Source organism: Protomyctophum bolini, assembly GCF_963924005.1.
Source record: "Protomyctophum bolini genome assembly, chromosome: 19".
In the NCBI taxonomy this organism is placed as follows: Eukaryota; Metazoa; Chordata; class Actinopteri; order Myctophiformes; family Myctophidae; genus Protomyctophum; species Protomyctophum bolini.
Genome location: NC_137880.1, coordinates 37,790,411 through 37,807,614, shown reverse-complemented (window position 1 = coordinate 37,807,614; position 17,204 = coordinate 37,790,411). Strand labels below are relative to the sequence as shown.

The window sequence follows — 17,204 nt, the reverse complement described above, 5'->3', positions numbered from 1 at the left end:
TTAATCATGTATGCTTTGTATTTTTATGCCTTCTAATTGCATGGATTGATCTTTTGTTGTTTTCTTTTGCTCTGCGATGTAAAGCACTTTGTGACTTTGTCTAGAAATGTGCTATATAAATAAATTCATTATCATTCATTATCACACGCAGTGCTGTTTCAGTGCACTTTATTTGGAATTTGGAAAGGTACAAATAGTACAGCCTGAGCTCACAAAAAGCTTGGAAAGTTGTGTTTGATGTGTTTTTTTTTGGCCATGTAAAATAACGATGCCCTTCCAACAGACATCAAAAAGTGTAGCTTCTTTAAAATCCTTTAATACGCTCTCACCCTATCTCTAAGGGAGATGCCAGCCACCTGTCGAAGAAAACTCACACACTTCATGACCATACATAGGTGAGAGTATAGGAACGAAGATTGCTCTGTGCTTCCACAATTTGGAAGAGAATCTGTATACAGGGTTAGTCACAGCAGTAATTATGTCATTATCTGACTCTGCACATAAATGTATACATCAACTTTATTAAAACTTCAGGGCAAGTTGGAACCCCGACACTTACAAACATAGGCTATGGCTCGCACTGGAGCTTCCTGGAGCTCCTAGCAGCAGCCTCATACTAACATTATACGCCACCTTGAGCTTTCTCATGCTCTCTTGCTACAGACACAACAAATGAGCAGGTCCTACTCCTACTCCTACTCCTACTCCTAGACAAACAAGGCCAAACTCATGATCTTTTTTCTGGGTTAACTTAATAATATCGGAATTCGTATACAAAGTACTTGCGGGAAGTTGCGGCCAGGTCATTTCTACAGTAGGCTACTTTGTTTCAGTACAACATGCAGCTGTGATGATTGATGGAAAAAACCCTTTAGGAGAGTTTGTGTACCATATCTCAATGTTTTTTTTCCTTCTCATTTTCATATACAGTACAATGATTCTGATTCTATATACTAGAGTTTGTTCATTACGGGGACGTACATTGACACCGTACATTTTGAGATGGGTTCAGGAAAGTTATCATTGCACTTACATCAACCCTTGCCTATATATGGCTTGGGCTGATAAGCATCAATATGCAGTATAATATATGTACATATTTATTATGAGCTAAATATTTTTTGCCATTCCCAAACACTAGAATTTGACTCAGTTACAGTATTATAATCCCAATCCCATAAATGCAGAACCCAATGCAATATTAAATTACACAACAATGTGTGGTGTAAATCTAGATTACAATGTTTTGCGTTACAATGTCTGTTAGTGAGGATATACAGTGCATATTTTAAAGCCCAAAGCTATATATTTTCCTGTCAGCAGTGAAGGGATTTACCCACCAACATGTGACAGTGCTCTGCTGTCCAGGCGGTTTTCAGGGAAACATTGCTCAGATCCCAGGAGACAAGAAGAGGATGCCTGCCTGCTGCTGCCAAGTGGCCATTAAACCACACAGAGAAATCCCTCTCGTATTGTATTGTTTCTCATTGCTTCAAATCACCTCTAAGAATAGTATGTCACCCGACACCCACACTAATGCATTGTTGATGTTGTTCTTTTCTTTCAAGATCATGCCATATTTAATGTTCATGAAATGGTCTCTGTTTTCAAATCAAAGAAATATTCTTCCCCTTCCTTATACACTCCTCCAACTGATACTGTGCTGGCAACTTTTATTTATTTATGCATTTAGCATTAGTCCAACATTTGTTCAACTCAAGATGCTGCGCTCCAAGTTCTTTCTCCTGAACGCTGCCTTATCCGGCATGGCATGGAAAGGAGTGGCATTTGCATTTCTTCCACCATCGTATAAATGCTGCATTCATTCGTGGTCTGGAAAGGGCAGTTGTTTTACAGCCCGGGTAAAAGGGCAGAGGCTGAATGAAGCCCCCCTTTGATGTCTATGTGTGCACGTCCCTGCAATAACCTGACACTCATAAATCTGGCTAACCCAATATTCCAACCATAGAGCCCCGTGCTTACCCTATCCCCCTAACCCTAATCCTAGACCCCCATACTAACCCTAACCCTATAACCATAGACTCCCATACTAACCCTATTCCCTAACCATAACCCTAACCCTAATCCTAGACCCCCATACTAACCCTATCCCCAAACTCTAACCCGTCCCTAACACATAGAGCCCCTAATCGCACGCGGAAGCCACAGGTGACACGTCATCGCCTACTGCTCGGTCTAACGGGATGCAGACTAACGCCCCCCTCCTTCAAGGCACTATTATGACCGTTATATTTCATAGGGGTGGTGAGACAATTGGCAGGCCAATCCCAATGGAACGGCGTGCACTATATCACCTTGGACAGGCAGCAACCTCAACGGTGATAAAGGTTTACAACCTCTCTACGCACTTTTAAATGCTTACGTCAATAGGTGTGTCAAAGATTACTGAATGTATTAAACACTTCCTGACTGAGGAGAGCAGAGACTGACAAGCACATTTTTGTCAGAGTGAATTTCAGGACCCTGTCCACCGTCTAAATTGGAAGTGATTGGACTGGATCTGCCTTATTTATATATGAAATATTCTGATGGCACAACACCTGAGGTGGTATATGAATATACCGTATGCCATGTTTCTTGAGTAGGCTATGTGAATAGACAAGAATTAGAATTAATTAATTTAAATTAATATTTGGGTGTAAAAAATCTGCAAACATGAATCAATATAATTTGTTATATGCATGTCAGTAAATGCATATTATATACTTGCTGTTTTCGTACAGAAACTGACTTACAGTACTGTATAGTATCACTTTGACAGACACGTGCACAATGGCGAGACAGGGAGATATTTATGGATTTCTAAAGCATTCACATTCTCTCTCTCTCTCTCTCTCTCTCTTGCGAGCTAAGTGGTGTCAGAAGATGGGTTTTTTTATATGAATACGAAGCCGATCCAAACTGAGCGCTTGCTGTCGTAATAACACGGCAGGCTTTCGTCACCACTGCATTCAAAATAGATCCAGTCTCTGGGTTCTCATAAATGAGACGTGTTCAGGGCGGCTTCTCTTTATCTTGCAAACTCCCACCCTATAACATCGCTGTGCCCCTCTATTGCTTGCATAATAATACCCCTTCCCTTCCCTATAACATCGCTGTGCCCCTCTATTCCTTGCATAGTTGCATATACCCCTTCCCTTGCCTTTCTCCCCCTCCCTCCCCTCTCTCTCCGCTCCTGTTTTCCTCCTCCTCCTCTCCTTTTCTCCAGCATACGCTGCCTGCCTGCCTGCCTGCTTCCCCTGGGTTGCAGCACCGACGCACGCAGGTTGGCGTCACAGTGTTCTAATTTTACTGCTGTTGATGCTGATGTTAAAAGAAGCAATGGGCACCTGCTATTTCTGCTAGCCCACCCCCCCCCCCCCACTCCCCATTTCCCAGGGGCTGGCTATAAGAGGTATTAATAGAGTATATTAGACGCTGCATGATTGCACATAGAAGTGTTGTTGAAGGGGGGGGGGGGGAAAGGGAAAACACAGAGGCTTTCGTCAACGTCGTCAAGTACTCAAAATCCAGCAACTATGATTGGTTATAAAAAACTATAGCAGATATATATATATATATGTTTGTTTTCTGTCTAACACATGTTGATTGGATTAGGAGGAGAGTATCAGAGTTCAAATGTTTAGAGATCTAATCCAGGAAGAAAAAAAAGAGATCCAGTTTACAAGGCTATATATTATTAATCATTAATATATTTTTAGGATGGACTGTGTGGACGATTATACACCCATTTGATTGCTGCAACAATGTGAACGTGATTGATTGTTTTGAAGTGTTGTGTAAATGGGTGTTGAAACCAGAATGAGGACATTGCGATGACAGATATCCGTCCTGCAGTCCTGCCCTAATACTTCACGCGTATTTCCTGTGAAGAGTTATTGAGAGGTTATAGGGAGTTATAGGGAAGGGATTTTATTAACAAAACAGGTAGATTCACAAAGCAAGGTAATTGTCAGAAAATCCATGCTGTTACTTTCATGCCCAAAGGATACAATATTAATCTTATGACATGTCTATGGCGACAGCATCAGTAACAGATTGATTGATTAGTTGTGTGTGTGTGTGTGTGTGTGTGTGTGTGTGTGTAATATCGCATAGGCTATTTGTATATCAGTTAGTATCCAATAATATACAGTAGACCTACATTGTAAAATGCCAGTATAGGCCCTCAATTGACTTATTGACGTTCAAGTGCCATATTGTAAGTAGCATTATTGTATAGACTACTCTACTATTTAAATAAGCCTACATATAATTTACAGTAGCCTATATAGGAGTATATCTAGGACTACATTTTCAAATGTATAGTGGACTGTACGTCTGTCACTACTCAGTAGGCCTACCCGAAATCGATCATCATCAGTAGCCTAATTTAAACCATATTGTTTTGCAGGTGTGTGTTTATTGTAAACCGAGCGCATTGTTTTAACATTCAGAGCGAGCTTTACTGTTGAATGTAGTTTTACGAGATTAAAAATAAATTGAAAGCTCCAACCGTGCATAGATTTATGTTTGCCCGTGAAAGACGCCATGCAGTTGCCCCAGATCATGAACAGAAAAGCAGTAATGTAAAATACCAGAGAGAGAGAGCAGCCAGCAACCCGGTAGTAGCAGAAACAAACGAGATGTAGGTAGCGACAATCTAAATTTGGGCACGGAAGTCAAACGTAATCGCGCTAACGTTGCAAAGTACTCCTTCCTTCTCTACACTCTGCAAATGGAAAAGAACGCATTGACGTACGACGCCTGCACTGACGTAAATAACCTTGGCAACAGACGGAACAATAAATATAGCCAATGGAGGTGCGAGGAAAATGTAGACCAAGAGGGAGAGTATAATTTTAGGCATTATTTTAATTACTCTATTGAATGCGTTCCAACTGCTAATTCTGCCTGCTTAGTTGTGATATCAATCTGTGCATGCGAGACTGAGCACGGAGAGGAGAGGAGGCAGGCAGACAAGTGTGTAAGAATGTGTGGAGTAGTGAGGGAGGGAAGAAAGAGATTGTGAAAGGCAAATAATTGAATTTAAACATTACTATGTTTTTATTTACAGGTTTTTGGAAACAACATTCAATGTTTTCCTCGTTATTCTTTATGTAAAAAAATAAATTTAACAAAAATAAATACAGTTTTCACAGAAAACTTCATATACCATAACAGAGACCACTCAGACCATGGATAGATATAGTAGCACATCACGTTTAAATCACATTGTATACAATACTCTCATCACATACCATCAACCAGAAAGAAATATATATAGGCTAGTAGTGTAAATATTGCTCAACAATACAACAGCTTTGTCATCTAGCACCATGAAATCAAATATTAAATAAATCTATTTGTGAACATAAAAAACTATTAGGTGGTATTAGTTAAACATGCACTGACTTGCTACATAGTTGAAAATAGGCATGAAGAATATTCAATTAAATAAACATTTTGCTTCCTTGGCTGGTAGTATACAAAGTACCAATCCATATAAGCCCTAATGATCTGCACTTCTTCAACCTCTCATACTTGAAGTGTGAACGTGCTTTTTTTTTTAAAATATTCTGAAGAACTATATTGGTTTGTGGTCTTGTGGATATAAGAGTCCTTCTTCAGAGGGCCAGCAGGGTCGGCGAGCTGAGGGAGTCGGAGGAGGAGGACTGGTCATTGCCGCCGCTTCCCGTCCTGTGGGCCATGAGGCCGCAGGTGGGCAGGAACAACGCGTCGGCCTCGGGGTAGGTGAAGGCGAAGGACGACGTGTAGGACGTGGTGCCACTCGGCGTGCAGGTCACCACGGGCGTGCACAGGGACTCAAAGTCGCTGGTGGTGCAGGCGGTGGTGGTGGCGGGCGAGGTGTAGAGGGGCTCCCAGTCCTGGCTGGCGTACAGGCTGCTGGAGAGGTCCACATCCGGCACCGAGCGCGCCGCGTCCTCCATCTCCACCTTGCTCAGCAGCTCCAGGGACTCCTCGAGGACGGCGGTGTCCAGGTCGCTCAACCTGAGCGACCTGGTGGTGGCGGAGGAGAGGATGGGGATGCTGGAGAAGATGGAGTTGGAGGTGGAGGTGAAGACCGACTGGTGGTGGCGGTGGTGGGCCGTGCTGGCTGCTGCTGTGCACGACTCCATTGAGACGGGGGAGGTCTGGGTCTGCATGGAGACCTCCTCCTCGGTGGAGCTGTGGGAGCTGTGGGAGTGGGCAGGGGAGACCGACATCGACATGGTCGGGAAAGTGCAGACGTCCAAGTCCGAGGGGATCTTGCAGATGGGCCTGTGGGCCGCCAGGATGAACTCCAGTCGCTCTTTCTCCTTCAGGAGGTTAGCGATGTCGCTCTGAATGTTGGCCTTCTCATCCTCCAGATCATCGGTTTCCTGCCAAGACAGAGAGAAAAAGAGGACATTAATTTTGCTGTTTGGACACGTGAAGTCTTACGATGGATGAATGATGTGTTATTTTAGTTACATAGCCTAATAAATGTGTAAAATACTTACAGCTTGCAGTGTGTCTGTAAGCTCTCTCCTCCTGTTGCGGCATTTTGCGGCAGCTTGCTTGTTTCTCTCTCTGCGGACTTTTCTCTTCTCTTCCTCCTCAGTTGAAACCTGTGCACGAAAAAGGAGGAAATTAAGTCTCCAGGTTCCAGCTGTCTTTAATGTATGCATTTATGTAATAACTAATGCATATTAACCATGCAGAGGACTCTACTTGTTATGCAAAAAATCAATGCCAAGTAAAATCCTGTATAATTTGTAACTGTGTACAAATGTGGTGCACTGACTCAGAATGTAATGAACACTGAGGATTTTACAGTGAAATGTAAGTCATTAATTAATAATGATAATTACCTGGTCAGATCTGCCCTTCTTGTTGTAAGCCCGGGATGCGGTGGACTTCATTGCTGTGCTGGAGTAAGCTGGGGGCTGGGGGCTGCTGGAGGTACTGTATGGGTGAACTCTGTTGGAAGGGGTGACCGAGGAGAAAGGCTGAACCATCCACTGGAGATCTGCACTGGTGGAGATGGTTGAGACCGTGGGAACGAAGGAGGCACTGGATGATGTGAGGTCAGTGAAATCCTGCAAGGAATGAAAGGGAGAATCATCAGTACACTGAGCACATAACCTAACCTACACATATAGGTATAGGCTTTAAAAGGCTTATAGCACTGCTATGACATGCTATGCCTATGATACTATGTTAATGAGACATATATAGCAGTCTATAAAAAGAATATCATCATTTATAAATATCCCTGCTGATGCAAGCCATGACGTAAATGAAGATTTCCCTGCTCAGGTGCAGAGCAACTATAAAAGCTGCAGCTGCATATTCAATAGATGTTTTTGATAGTTGCATAGAGTTTATACTACCGGTAGTTAAGCGTTTAAGCAATAATATGTAAGACTGACAACTATGGCCCTATATAAGCCCATTCTGATTCAGAATGTTCTATTCTGACGAAAGTGTCAAGCATTTACATTTGGAGTATTGAAAGCTTACCTGAGACTGGGGAGACCCGAGGTCGGAGTAAGATCCAGCCGGAGACGGATAGTATCCCAGGGTTTCACCGGCCGGGGAAGCGGTGCTACAGCGGGACGAGTCGCAGTCCGTGGTGTTGAAAGCGGTGAACATCATGTTTGCGGAAGCGATCAAACTCGATCGTAACAACAACAAAAAAAAAGTAAATCCCAAAACAAACCGAAGATGGTTTAAGCTATATCAGCTGTCGGGGGAAATCCCTGTTTTGTGAGTTGATTCCCGAGTGCTGAGCTCGTTATGAAAGTCCTTATTGTTGTTATCCTCTCTAGAGTTGGTGAAAGTTTCAATGTTGAGTCTGACAGCTCCGCCAGCCTTTATAGTCTGTCGAATGGGGCCGGATAGTGACGTAGACAAAAGGGGGCGTGGCCTTGCGCTGGTGCAGTCGAGAAATCACACGGCGAAAAACATTTAAAAATAGAAATAAATGCACCAAATCAAGAATTGTCTCGTTTATTTTATGTCATTGAGATGTATTATCGTTATTTTATTATATTTGGAATTTACCACTGTTTGTATTTCGAAAGTGACATTTGGAAGTCTGTGCGGAGACCCGCCCACAGCAGGGGGAACCTTCCAGAAACAGAGGGGAATCCTCTCCGTCATTTACCATATATGGTGCATCCTGTAAGAAGGGGTGGCGTTGACGGGAAATGTATGCACCGTCCGAGGATTGGCCGGCAGGCTATAGCGACATGATGTAAGACAACAAACATAGAAGCTGTTGTGAGTACTTTGTTGGGAATAATAAATAAACAACTTAAGGGACACGGCATACAGTAAATAAGAACAAAGGGTCATTTTGTCTGTGCAGACTTGCCTTATTTTGGTGTCTGAGTTGAAGAAATGAAGAAAAAAAAAAAACCTTAGGTCTATAGGCTCTGCAGTGTGCTGAGAATATATATGAAATGATAATGGCAACACACATAGGTCTAAAGGCTGTATAACTGTATGTTTCTTTTCCCTTTTTACCTCCTACGATGATTTGCTTTTGACTATATAGTTGTGTATATTCGTATACGTCTCTAAATGTTTTGATGAATTGAAAACGGTGGGCCCTATTGTAAACATGTGTAATACTTTATGATGCTTATTGCTGTGATATGCTTTATCACTGTTAACAGTTTTTGTATTGAGTTGTACTTGAAATGTACTGTAATTCTGCAAACTGTTAATAAATCAATCAATCAAAGGCTAAATTAACTGTTTAGTCAGCGAGTTTATAACATTACTTCAAGAATCCAAAGTCCCTGTCCTATTTTGTCCTAGTACTGGCTGTCACTATTTAAATATAATAGTTTTGACTTTGATTGATTGATTGAAGTATTTATTAACAGTTTGCAGAATTACAGTACATTCCAAGTACAACTCAATACAAAAACTGTTAACTGTGAGTGGAGGACACCATAAAAGCATTACACATTTACACTTGTTTACAATCTAGGGCCCACCATTTTCAACTCATCAAAACATTTAGAAATGTACGAATATACACTTCTATAAGACTGTTTCATATACTAGAATGTATTTCCTCCCTGAAACGGACATGAAACGTTACGTATACGTTGTTGTTTGATTTGGCGTATAGTCTATACGTGCATAATACCCCATGGCAGCAGTTTATTTGCATGTGAATGTTTATGCTGCATAGATAGATTGTACACAATCACACACAGGACTCCGGAGGAGGAGAGCCTGCATGTCGCAACAGGATCCGTGTCTCGTCGACGTGCGGTGTGTACTTTGTCCTCGGGCAGCGTCTGTACTCTTGTGTGCATTCTAGAGGTGTGTCGTAAAAATGTAGGCTTCAGCAAACTGGTTAGTCGAGTGTAGCTTTCCATAATTGTTTGCTTGCAGCTCTAGAGGTAGACCTATATAGGCTTATGCAGGTCTTCCCCAAGACTATGTTTATATTAGACTTGACTTTACTATGGAAACTACAGGCTATATATAGGCCTAATCATTGAGAGGCAATTGAGTTATAAAGCTGTAATCTGTATTTATGTATGTTCTGCCCGATATAGAACTGGGGTTATTCCCATGTGAGAGCCGAGGACACATGTACTTCTCAGTCCCTGCATGGACCCAGAACTCCCCAGAGGGAGACCAGACCACCTCCAACCACTGTGCACTGCAGATATAAATACATAGCCTATAGTTGTATAGGTCCTTCTACGGCTTTTATTCATTAAAGATGAATATCTATCTATCAATCAATCAATCAATCAATCAATCATTATCATTATTTAGCACAATTCAGACAACAAGTGTAGTTCAAAGTGCTTCTCAGAAAGAAACAAGAAAGCATCAACTATACACAGTAATAGTATTAGTAATAGTTAGTTAGTTAACTACTTAGTTAGTTAGTTAGTTAGTTAACTACCAGTAAGACGCGCAAACACGGGAAGCGAACGCAGCTGAGACCATGCAGATCATGTCTGTCTGTCTGTCTGTCTGTCTGTCTGTGTGTCTGTCCCGCTGTTACTGTATATGTGGACCTGACCCCTTTTGTGCCCATATATGGAGCTGAGTGATTGCTGATGCAACACACTCCATATTTGGACGTATAGCGGGACAGACACACACACACACACACACACACACACACACACAGACAGACAGACACACACAGACAGACATGATCTGCTAGGTCTAATCAGTGCTCACTGCGTTCGCAACTAACTAACTATACTACTAACTAAGTAATAGTAAAAACAAAGGAGCAACTAAAACAGGAAAAGGACATGCAATAAAAGCAATGCTAAAGATTTGGAATACTGGATCACAGTTTATTTTTGACAGCTAATTAAAGAATTCATTTAAAATCATATAGTCAATATTCATTATTGAATTTGTTAATGTTATTAACAGTTATATGCTAAGCCTAATGGATTAATTGGATATGTATAAATCAATTAAGTCAAATCAGTCAAATTGAATTGAATAGATCACTCTGAAAGAGTGAAAGGAAACTTGAAACTGGCTGTTTGTTTTCTGTGAGGCTTCAGTTCCATATACATGTGTTGCTAAAACGTTTTGTGAAGGCTTAAAGTTAATAATAATAATCATAATCACAACAATAAACAATAATAATAATATATATAGAGGGAGTTCTGCAATAAATGTGCCACCTCAGCGATCTGAAAGAGAACATGGAGACGGGAGGGGATTCCTTTTCCTAACCATGCACCACGTTCAATGTTTTGTTGAACATTCCTCGTTGTCAAGGCAACGCCCCACCCCTTCGCGTCAGTGACGCTGCCTCTCTCTCTCTCTCACAGCACGCTGTGTGTTTTCTGCGGAGAGATGGAACGACGCCAAGACTCTGCGGTGACTCCATACAACAGCCAGCCAGAGCCAGGCTGCGGTGTTCACCGTGTTCTGTTCTGTTCTGTTCTGTTCATTCACTGCAGGGCAGGCAGAAGCAGGAGAAATGCTATAGCTAACATTTAGACTTAATGCAAATTGAAAATGTTTTGACTTTTGAGTTAATTGTTCTGCAAAAATGTGTGCTTTGATGATGCCGAATAGCAATAGTGGAAAAAGTAGGCTATATATTTTACTTATGTAAACGTGTATGCCTACTGCAATGTAGAAATAGCTTGAGTAGAAAGAAGTATTGGCTATTTATTGGTAATCAAAATGTATAGTATATACTTATAGGCCTATACCAAAAAGTCGAAAGTAGCAGCCAGCTAGCCTATTCAAAAAAACACCACAAGTGGGACATGCAGAATGTCCCATTTCACAAGACAATTTTTCAAATGTATAGGCTACCTTTTGAAAATATAGTTTCACATTGTATAGGGTTGAAGTGGGTAATGTATAGGCCTATATGTTTTGTAATAATAATCTAAATCCACTATATGAGTAACTTGTTACTAAAGTTTTCAAATAATTGTATAGTGCAATATTTGCCTCTGAGATGTAGTAGGCCTAAAAGCAAATGCAACTGTAATGTAGAAATACTCCAGTAAAGTATAGGTTACAAATACATCAACGTTTTATTAATAGGCCTATAGAGTGGACCTACAGCAAGATTAGCCTATATACTTGATTAAATGTAGGCTATACTATAACTTTATTTAACACCACTGCTGAATGGCAGGCTGAGATGTGTTTAACTTTTGACCTGACCCTGCATGCCATAAAAACCTATACAGGCTTTAGTTTAAACAATGATGTCACAGAGTCTAAAAATAAAACACCAAAGGTTTTCCCAGATTCACGCTCGACTTGTTGCAGTGAAAACACTCATTGAGGGGCCAGGGCAGGCCGCTGAAGAAGAGAGGGGGTGGGGGTCCCCCCTGTAATTATGACTCCCCCAGTCACCCTTGAACTCCCTTTCCTTTGAGCGTGCAGCGCGTCTGAATAAACGACCACCCTAATGATGTTCCAGTAAGTGCATTCAGGGGCTGTAGGGGGGGGGGGGGGGGTGTGACTGCCGGGAAGCAGTGGCAACTATAAGCGCTGCCCCTCTGTCGAGAGAGAGAGAGAGAGAGAGAGACACTAGAGACAGAGACAGAGAGCCCCCTTCAGTCACGTTCCATCACATTCACTTGAGAGGATTTGTGAGGTCATCATCTATGCATGCATGGGCGCTAAATATAGCCTAACTAATTTGCCGTAAATTGCCAATTAGAGAAGGTGACATGGTGGGAATTAACTTTAACCACTTGACTTGACCCCTGGTAGAATATTGGGGCAGCAACTGGTGTCCAGTTTAAACTAACATTATATCATTCATGTGTAAAGTGCAATACAGAATGTATAACACGTGTGATATATCAGGTGGTTGATAAATTGATATATTGTTAACACTGTGGATTTTACTGTATAGCCATATAGCTGCATGCAGTGCAGTGTTCCCCAACCTGTACATATTTTTGTTATCTTTTTTTTTATGATGATTTTTTTTGTTCAATTGAATACCCAGGACCTGAAAACAGGACCGCTATACTGATTACATTTCTGCCAATTAAGTATTCAATCAATCAATCAATCAATCCTAAAAGGCTATATGTGTCCATCAAATCAAGCACGAAAGCATGCATTTGTAGCACACGTGCCTACATAAGTTAACTTGGGGTTGAGCGGTGGGCCGCATCATGTGCACTAGCCCGCCTATGATGTGCCGCCTCTGTCTGACTCTGAACTGTGCGCTGCAGATTGTGCCCAACCGTGTTAACCGGAAATGCCATATATGGTCCGGCTATAGACTACTTTGTGATTGGCTCCTTTACTACAGTGACAAGTCCTGTTACTTGGATGGAGCTCCCTTCATATGCACAGACAGGTGGATGCGGTGGATGCTGGCATTGTAATAGTAGCCTATAAATAAGTAGCCTAGGCTATATATAATATGACTCTGTCTATGAGATACATAGACAATAAATAAACCATAATATTATGCTTTTATTATATCACCAAACTGTTTCTTGAGCTGTGGTTGGGTTTAGCGCCTTCATGTAATACTTGTCTAAGGGTAGCGCAGACAAATAATAACCTGGAATTAATTTACGTTGATTAGGAGTGGCCCCGGGTATAAAGGAGTCCATGCTGCAGGACATAAGCTATAGCTAACTATTGTTAGCCCCCCTTGTTTATTTTTATGCCTAAAGGAAATAAGGAATTAGGTTATATATTAATATTATAAGATCTAGAATTTCCTTGTTACAACTAAAGGAAATTCTTGTTCATTAAGCGTAAAGTATTTATATCCTATAAATTATCATTATATAATTTAACAATGTTGACAGAAAGGGGACGTAATCTAGCCTACACAATGAGGTACACTGCTGTATATGTGACGTTGTTCTGTTCATTCATGCAGGTGGGTCTATCTTATTTTTATTTTTTTACATGGTGGTTCGGTCAATTCTTTATTAGGCCTACATTTAATCACATTAAAACGAAGCATATCTTTTCTAAATGTAATAAAAGTCGATAAAAATCCTTATTGTTCAGCCGTGTTTCTCGCTAAAAGTGGAAAACATGCATGTGGCTTGTTGTTCTGTCAGCCCCTCGCCCACCCTGTCATTTTTCCTCAAATGGTTCGGTCTCAACCACACAGATTTCATTCATAAAAGTCCATCTCACTATAAAAGGCGGGCCTCTTCCACTATCTGTCCAGTTTCCATTTATGAGCCATAGCTGGCAGTGGGCGAAATAAAGTAGGTATTGCCGCGTTGTTTCATTGCAACAAAAAACGAATCTATATATAGCACATACACACGTTTTTATAGCATATATAGCTTGCTGCGGATTTTTTCTTTTTAAAGAAAAAAACATGCATCCGGACTCCAGCCCCGATTATGACTCGTCATCCAGCTGTAGCCCGGCATCGCCTGACGGTGACGGGGACACCCCTGCGAGCAGCCAGCTCTCTCCTCCAGAGTCGCTTTGTAGCGCATCATCAATGGACAGCACCAGCACCAGCACCACCACCAAGGTAAAAGAAAAAAGCTCCTATTTTTTTTCTTTATATATGAAAGAAAAACGACATGCTCAATTTATTTATAACAACGAATCTTAATTTCAATATTAACACGTCTATAATAATCCCCTGCCTATTTTAATATGCCTGCCTGCAGGCTATAGATATATTTGCCCAATTGGACGTATAATTATATAAATAATTGTATATAGGCAGGCTATATATATATATATATATATATATATATACCACCATCCATATGCGATATGGGCTTGATTGTCACTCTAATATTAGCAATCATGTTTAAAACATGTTTTTAGATGCATGGTGACACAATGACCTTTTAGGACGCCGATTATGATAGGCTAATGTGTGGTGGCGGTGATGATGATGTTGGTGGTGATGGTGATGATGACGACGACGAAGATGATGAATGTTAGAAAAGCTATTTTCATTCAAAGTATGCCCCCCCCCCCCCCCCCTTCATTTTCTTCTTCTCATCTTTTTTTCCCTCCGATTGATTTTTCGTACAAAACACTAATGGTTACTGCATGGAGTCTGGACTCTGTCTGGAGGCAGAACCCGTTGATCAGGGACGTGTATATATATATATATATATATATATATATATAGATCCTATATAATGTCCTCCTGACTCCACGCGTGAACGTTGTGTGGTTCCGTTTCGCAGGATCCCGAGACGAGCACCCCACCACCGCCAGACTCCTTTGTTCCCACTGTGACTGCAATTTCCACCTCCCCGGATCTGAAGTGGCTGGTGCAACCGACAGTCCTCCTAACATCTGTCTCCCCCTCCTCCTCCTCCTCCTCCTCCTCCTGCTCCTCCCTCCTCCTCTTCGGCCACGCAGAGCCTAAAGCACACAGCACAGTGAAAACATCCCCGGCAGCAGCAGCAAATAACAAGGCACAGTCCGCCAGCCGGAAAGCACAGAAAGAGCAGGTAATAATAATAATGGCTCTGGCTGCAGAGATGGGATGGGAGAGGGTGCATGGCCGTTTGTTAAATGCTATAGCATATTTTATCTTTTTAATGGAGGGCGAATATATACCAAAAGAAAAAGCACGTTAATTTAACTGCAGGCGAGGTATAGACTGTGGCGGTGCCAGACAGTGCAGCATTTCTTGCACACATACTGCACTGAACGATTTGGGGCGATGATTAGATGATAAGATTTTAATTATTTATTTTATTTGGGATTTTCAGCATGATGCTGCGGCGATCAACAGAATGAGGGTCGATTATTATTCTCTCGCATGTTTGTGAATTTGTCTTCTATATAGAGTCCAATGCAGATGCAGGAGAATGCGCATTCCCAAAAAAAATAGGTTTGTTATATTATTTTTTCGGTCATTGTTTTTCAGCCTCCCTGCAAGGTGGATGACGAAAAGAGGAGGATCCGAAGGGAGAGAAACAAAATTGCTGCAGCAAAGTGTCGTAACAGACGCAGGGAGCTCACAGACACCTTACAAGCTGTAAGTACAATATATGTTTTATGGAAAACATAAAGTCGTTGAACAACATCCTCCGCATTATTTACAAGAGCAACATGGCTGTCAAGATTATTTAAAGATGATTGGAGGGCTATGGAGCAGCCATGGGGACAGAGTAATAGCCAGTGGGTTCGTGTGTGTGAAAGGAGTGTGTTCTATATGTCTGACATGCAGACAGTATCATAATGCAAGTGTGTGTTTATGTATAGTATATATTATTGTAGACCGACAGCAGGCAATGAGGAGAGAGAGATGGGGAGTGACATGGCAGCAGCAAAGGTCGTCAGGATCGGGATTCAAACCCTCAACACGATGCCATTGACATCCACATGAAGCAGCATTCCATCTCCTCATCATCATGTCTCCTCTCGTTTTGTCACTTGCAGGAAACAGACGAGCTGGAAGAGGAAAGAGAAGCCTTGCAGAGTGAGATAGACGAGCTCCTGAAGGAGAAAGAGAGACTTGAGCAGATCCTCGCTGCCCACACGCCGGCCTGCAAATTAGCTAACCAAGAGGAAGGCGACGAGGAAGAAGACGATGTTAGTGCAATGCTACAGGACCCCCCCGCCTCCCCACAGCTCCTCTCCATGTTGGAGAGCAGCAGATCACCCGAGAGCAGCAACGCTGCCACGATAATAATGGCCCCCGCAGACGTGGACACTGTCGTTCCACCGTGCATCATCCCCCCGGCAGCCATTCTGGGGAACTCCAACATCCTCCTGTGCTCGAGCAGCGGCGCAGAAGAGGAGACCCTGGCGGACCTGAGGGGAGACGACCTGGACGACCTGGTCCCCAGCCTGGAGATGGCGGTGAGCCCCGACGCGGCGGCGGCGGTCCCCGACATCGACCTCCTGGGCGGGCCCTTCTGCCTGTCGGACTGGGAGACGCTGTACAAGTCGGTGGCCAACGACCTGGAGTCCCTGAGCTCGCCGTCGCCGGTCATGATGTCTTCCAGCCCCGCGTGCAGCGGCTACCGCACCGTGTTCTCCTTCAACCACTCCGAGGTGGATGATGACTCCATGGCCGAGGAGGGCTGCTGCGAGGGCCTCCTCAAGGGGCCGGGCCTCAGTCCTCCAGACATCATGAAAGATAGTCTTAATTCTCCGACACTTCTGGCCTTGTGAAAGGTGCCATGTGAAGCGGTTATGCAATTTGATTGAATTGGACAAAAGTGAACCAGCCAACAAGCTATATATGGTCTCTCTCTCTCTCTCCCCCAATAATGTTTTGTAGTGTTTTGATGTTGTGTAAAAGTTTAACATCAAGGGTTATGACATGTTTTCTGACGGCGACCGACCGTTGCAAGAGTTGAATTCTTCCACACCTACACACTGCAAAAACCTTGAGTGCTTTTTATAGTTCTTTCACTACATTTTCAGAATAGAAAAACACAGCCCGACCGACCTATACAAGCTCACAACCACACCGCCATGCAACATAACGTGAGATTGTATACATAGACTATATCTTTGAAAATGTTATGAAGGTATAAAAATAGGGCTTTAATTGGTAAAACTATAACACTATAAAGGGGTTTTTACAGTGTGTGTGGTGCAAAAGCAGCAGCTGGTTCATTCTCTGGAATGAATGAGATTTTGTGCTGGTATAAAAATGCATGCAATTATGAACCCTTATATTGATCAAAGAGGCTGTAATCTTAGTATTCTTCGACCCTAGATGTAATGTGAAACTAAGCTGTGCTTTAATATGTGAA

The 17,204-nt window shown here is 42.3% G+C and overlaps 2 protein-coding genes across 2 annotated transcripts; one reads left to right on the top strand and one right to left on the bottom strand.

Moving 5' to 3' along the window:
• Positions 1-5,054: 5,054 nt before the first annotated feature.
• fosab (v-fos FBJ murine osteosarcoma viral oncogene homolog Ab) lies at positions 5,055-7,816 on the bottom strand. The gene is made up of 4 exons (XM_080790242.1): positions 7,507-7,816; positions 6,855-7,082; positions 6,504-6,611; positions 5,055-6,383 (listed from the first exon to the last, which is right to left on the bottom strand). Exons 1-4 carry the CDS (start codon positions 7,639-7,641, stop codon positions 5,628-5,630), a joined length of 1,227 nt encoding a protein of 408 aa, XP_080646368.1. The 5' UTR covers positions 7,642-7,816; the 3' UTR covers positions 5,055-5,627.
• Positions 7,817-13,831: 6,015 nt separating this feature from the next.
• LOC308334709 (protein c-Fos-like) lies at positions 13,832-16,614 on the top strand (the record flags this gene model as incomplete). Its single annotated transcript, XM_080791513.1, has 5 exons — positions 13,832-13,993; positions 14,670-14,801; positions 14,844-14,939; positions 15,365-15,472; positions 15,877-16,614. 5 exons carry the CDS (start codon positions 13,832-13,834, stop codon positions 16,612-16,614), a joined length of 1,236 nt encoding a protein of 411 aa, XP_080647639.1.
• Between the last annotated feature and the right edge of the window lie 590 nt (positions 16,615-17,204).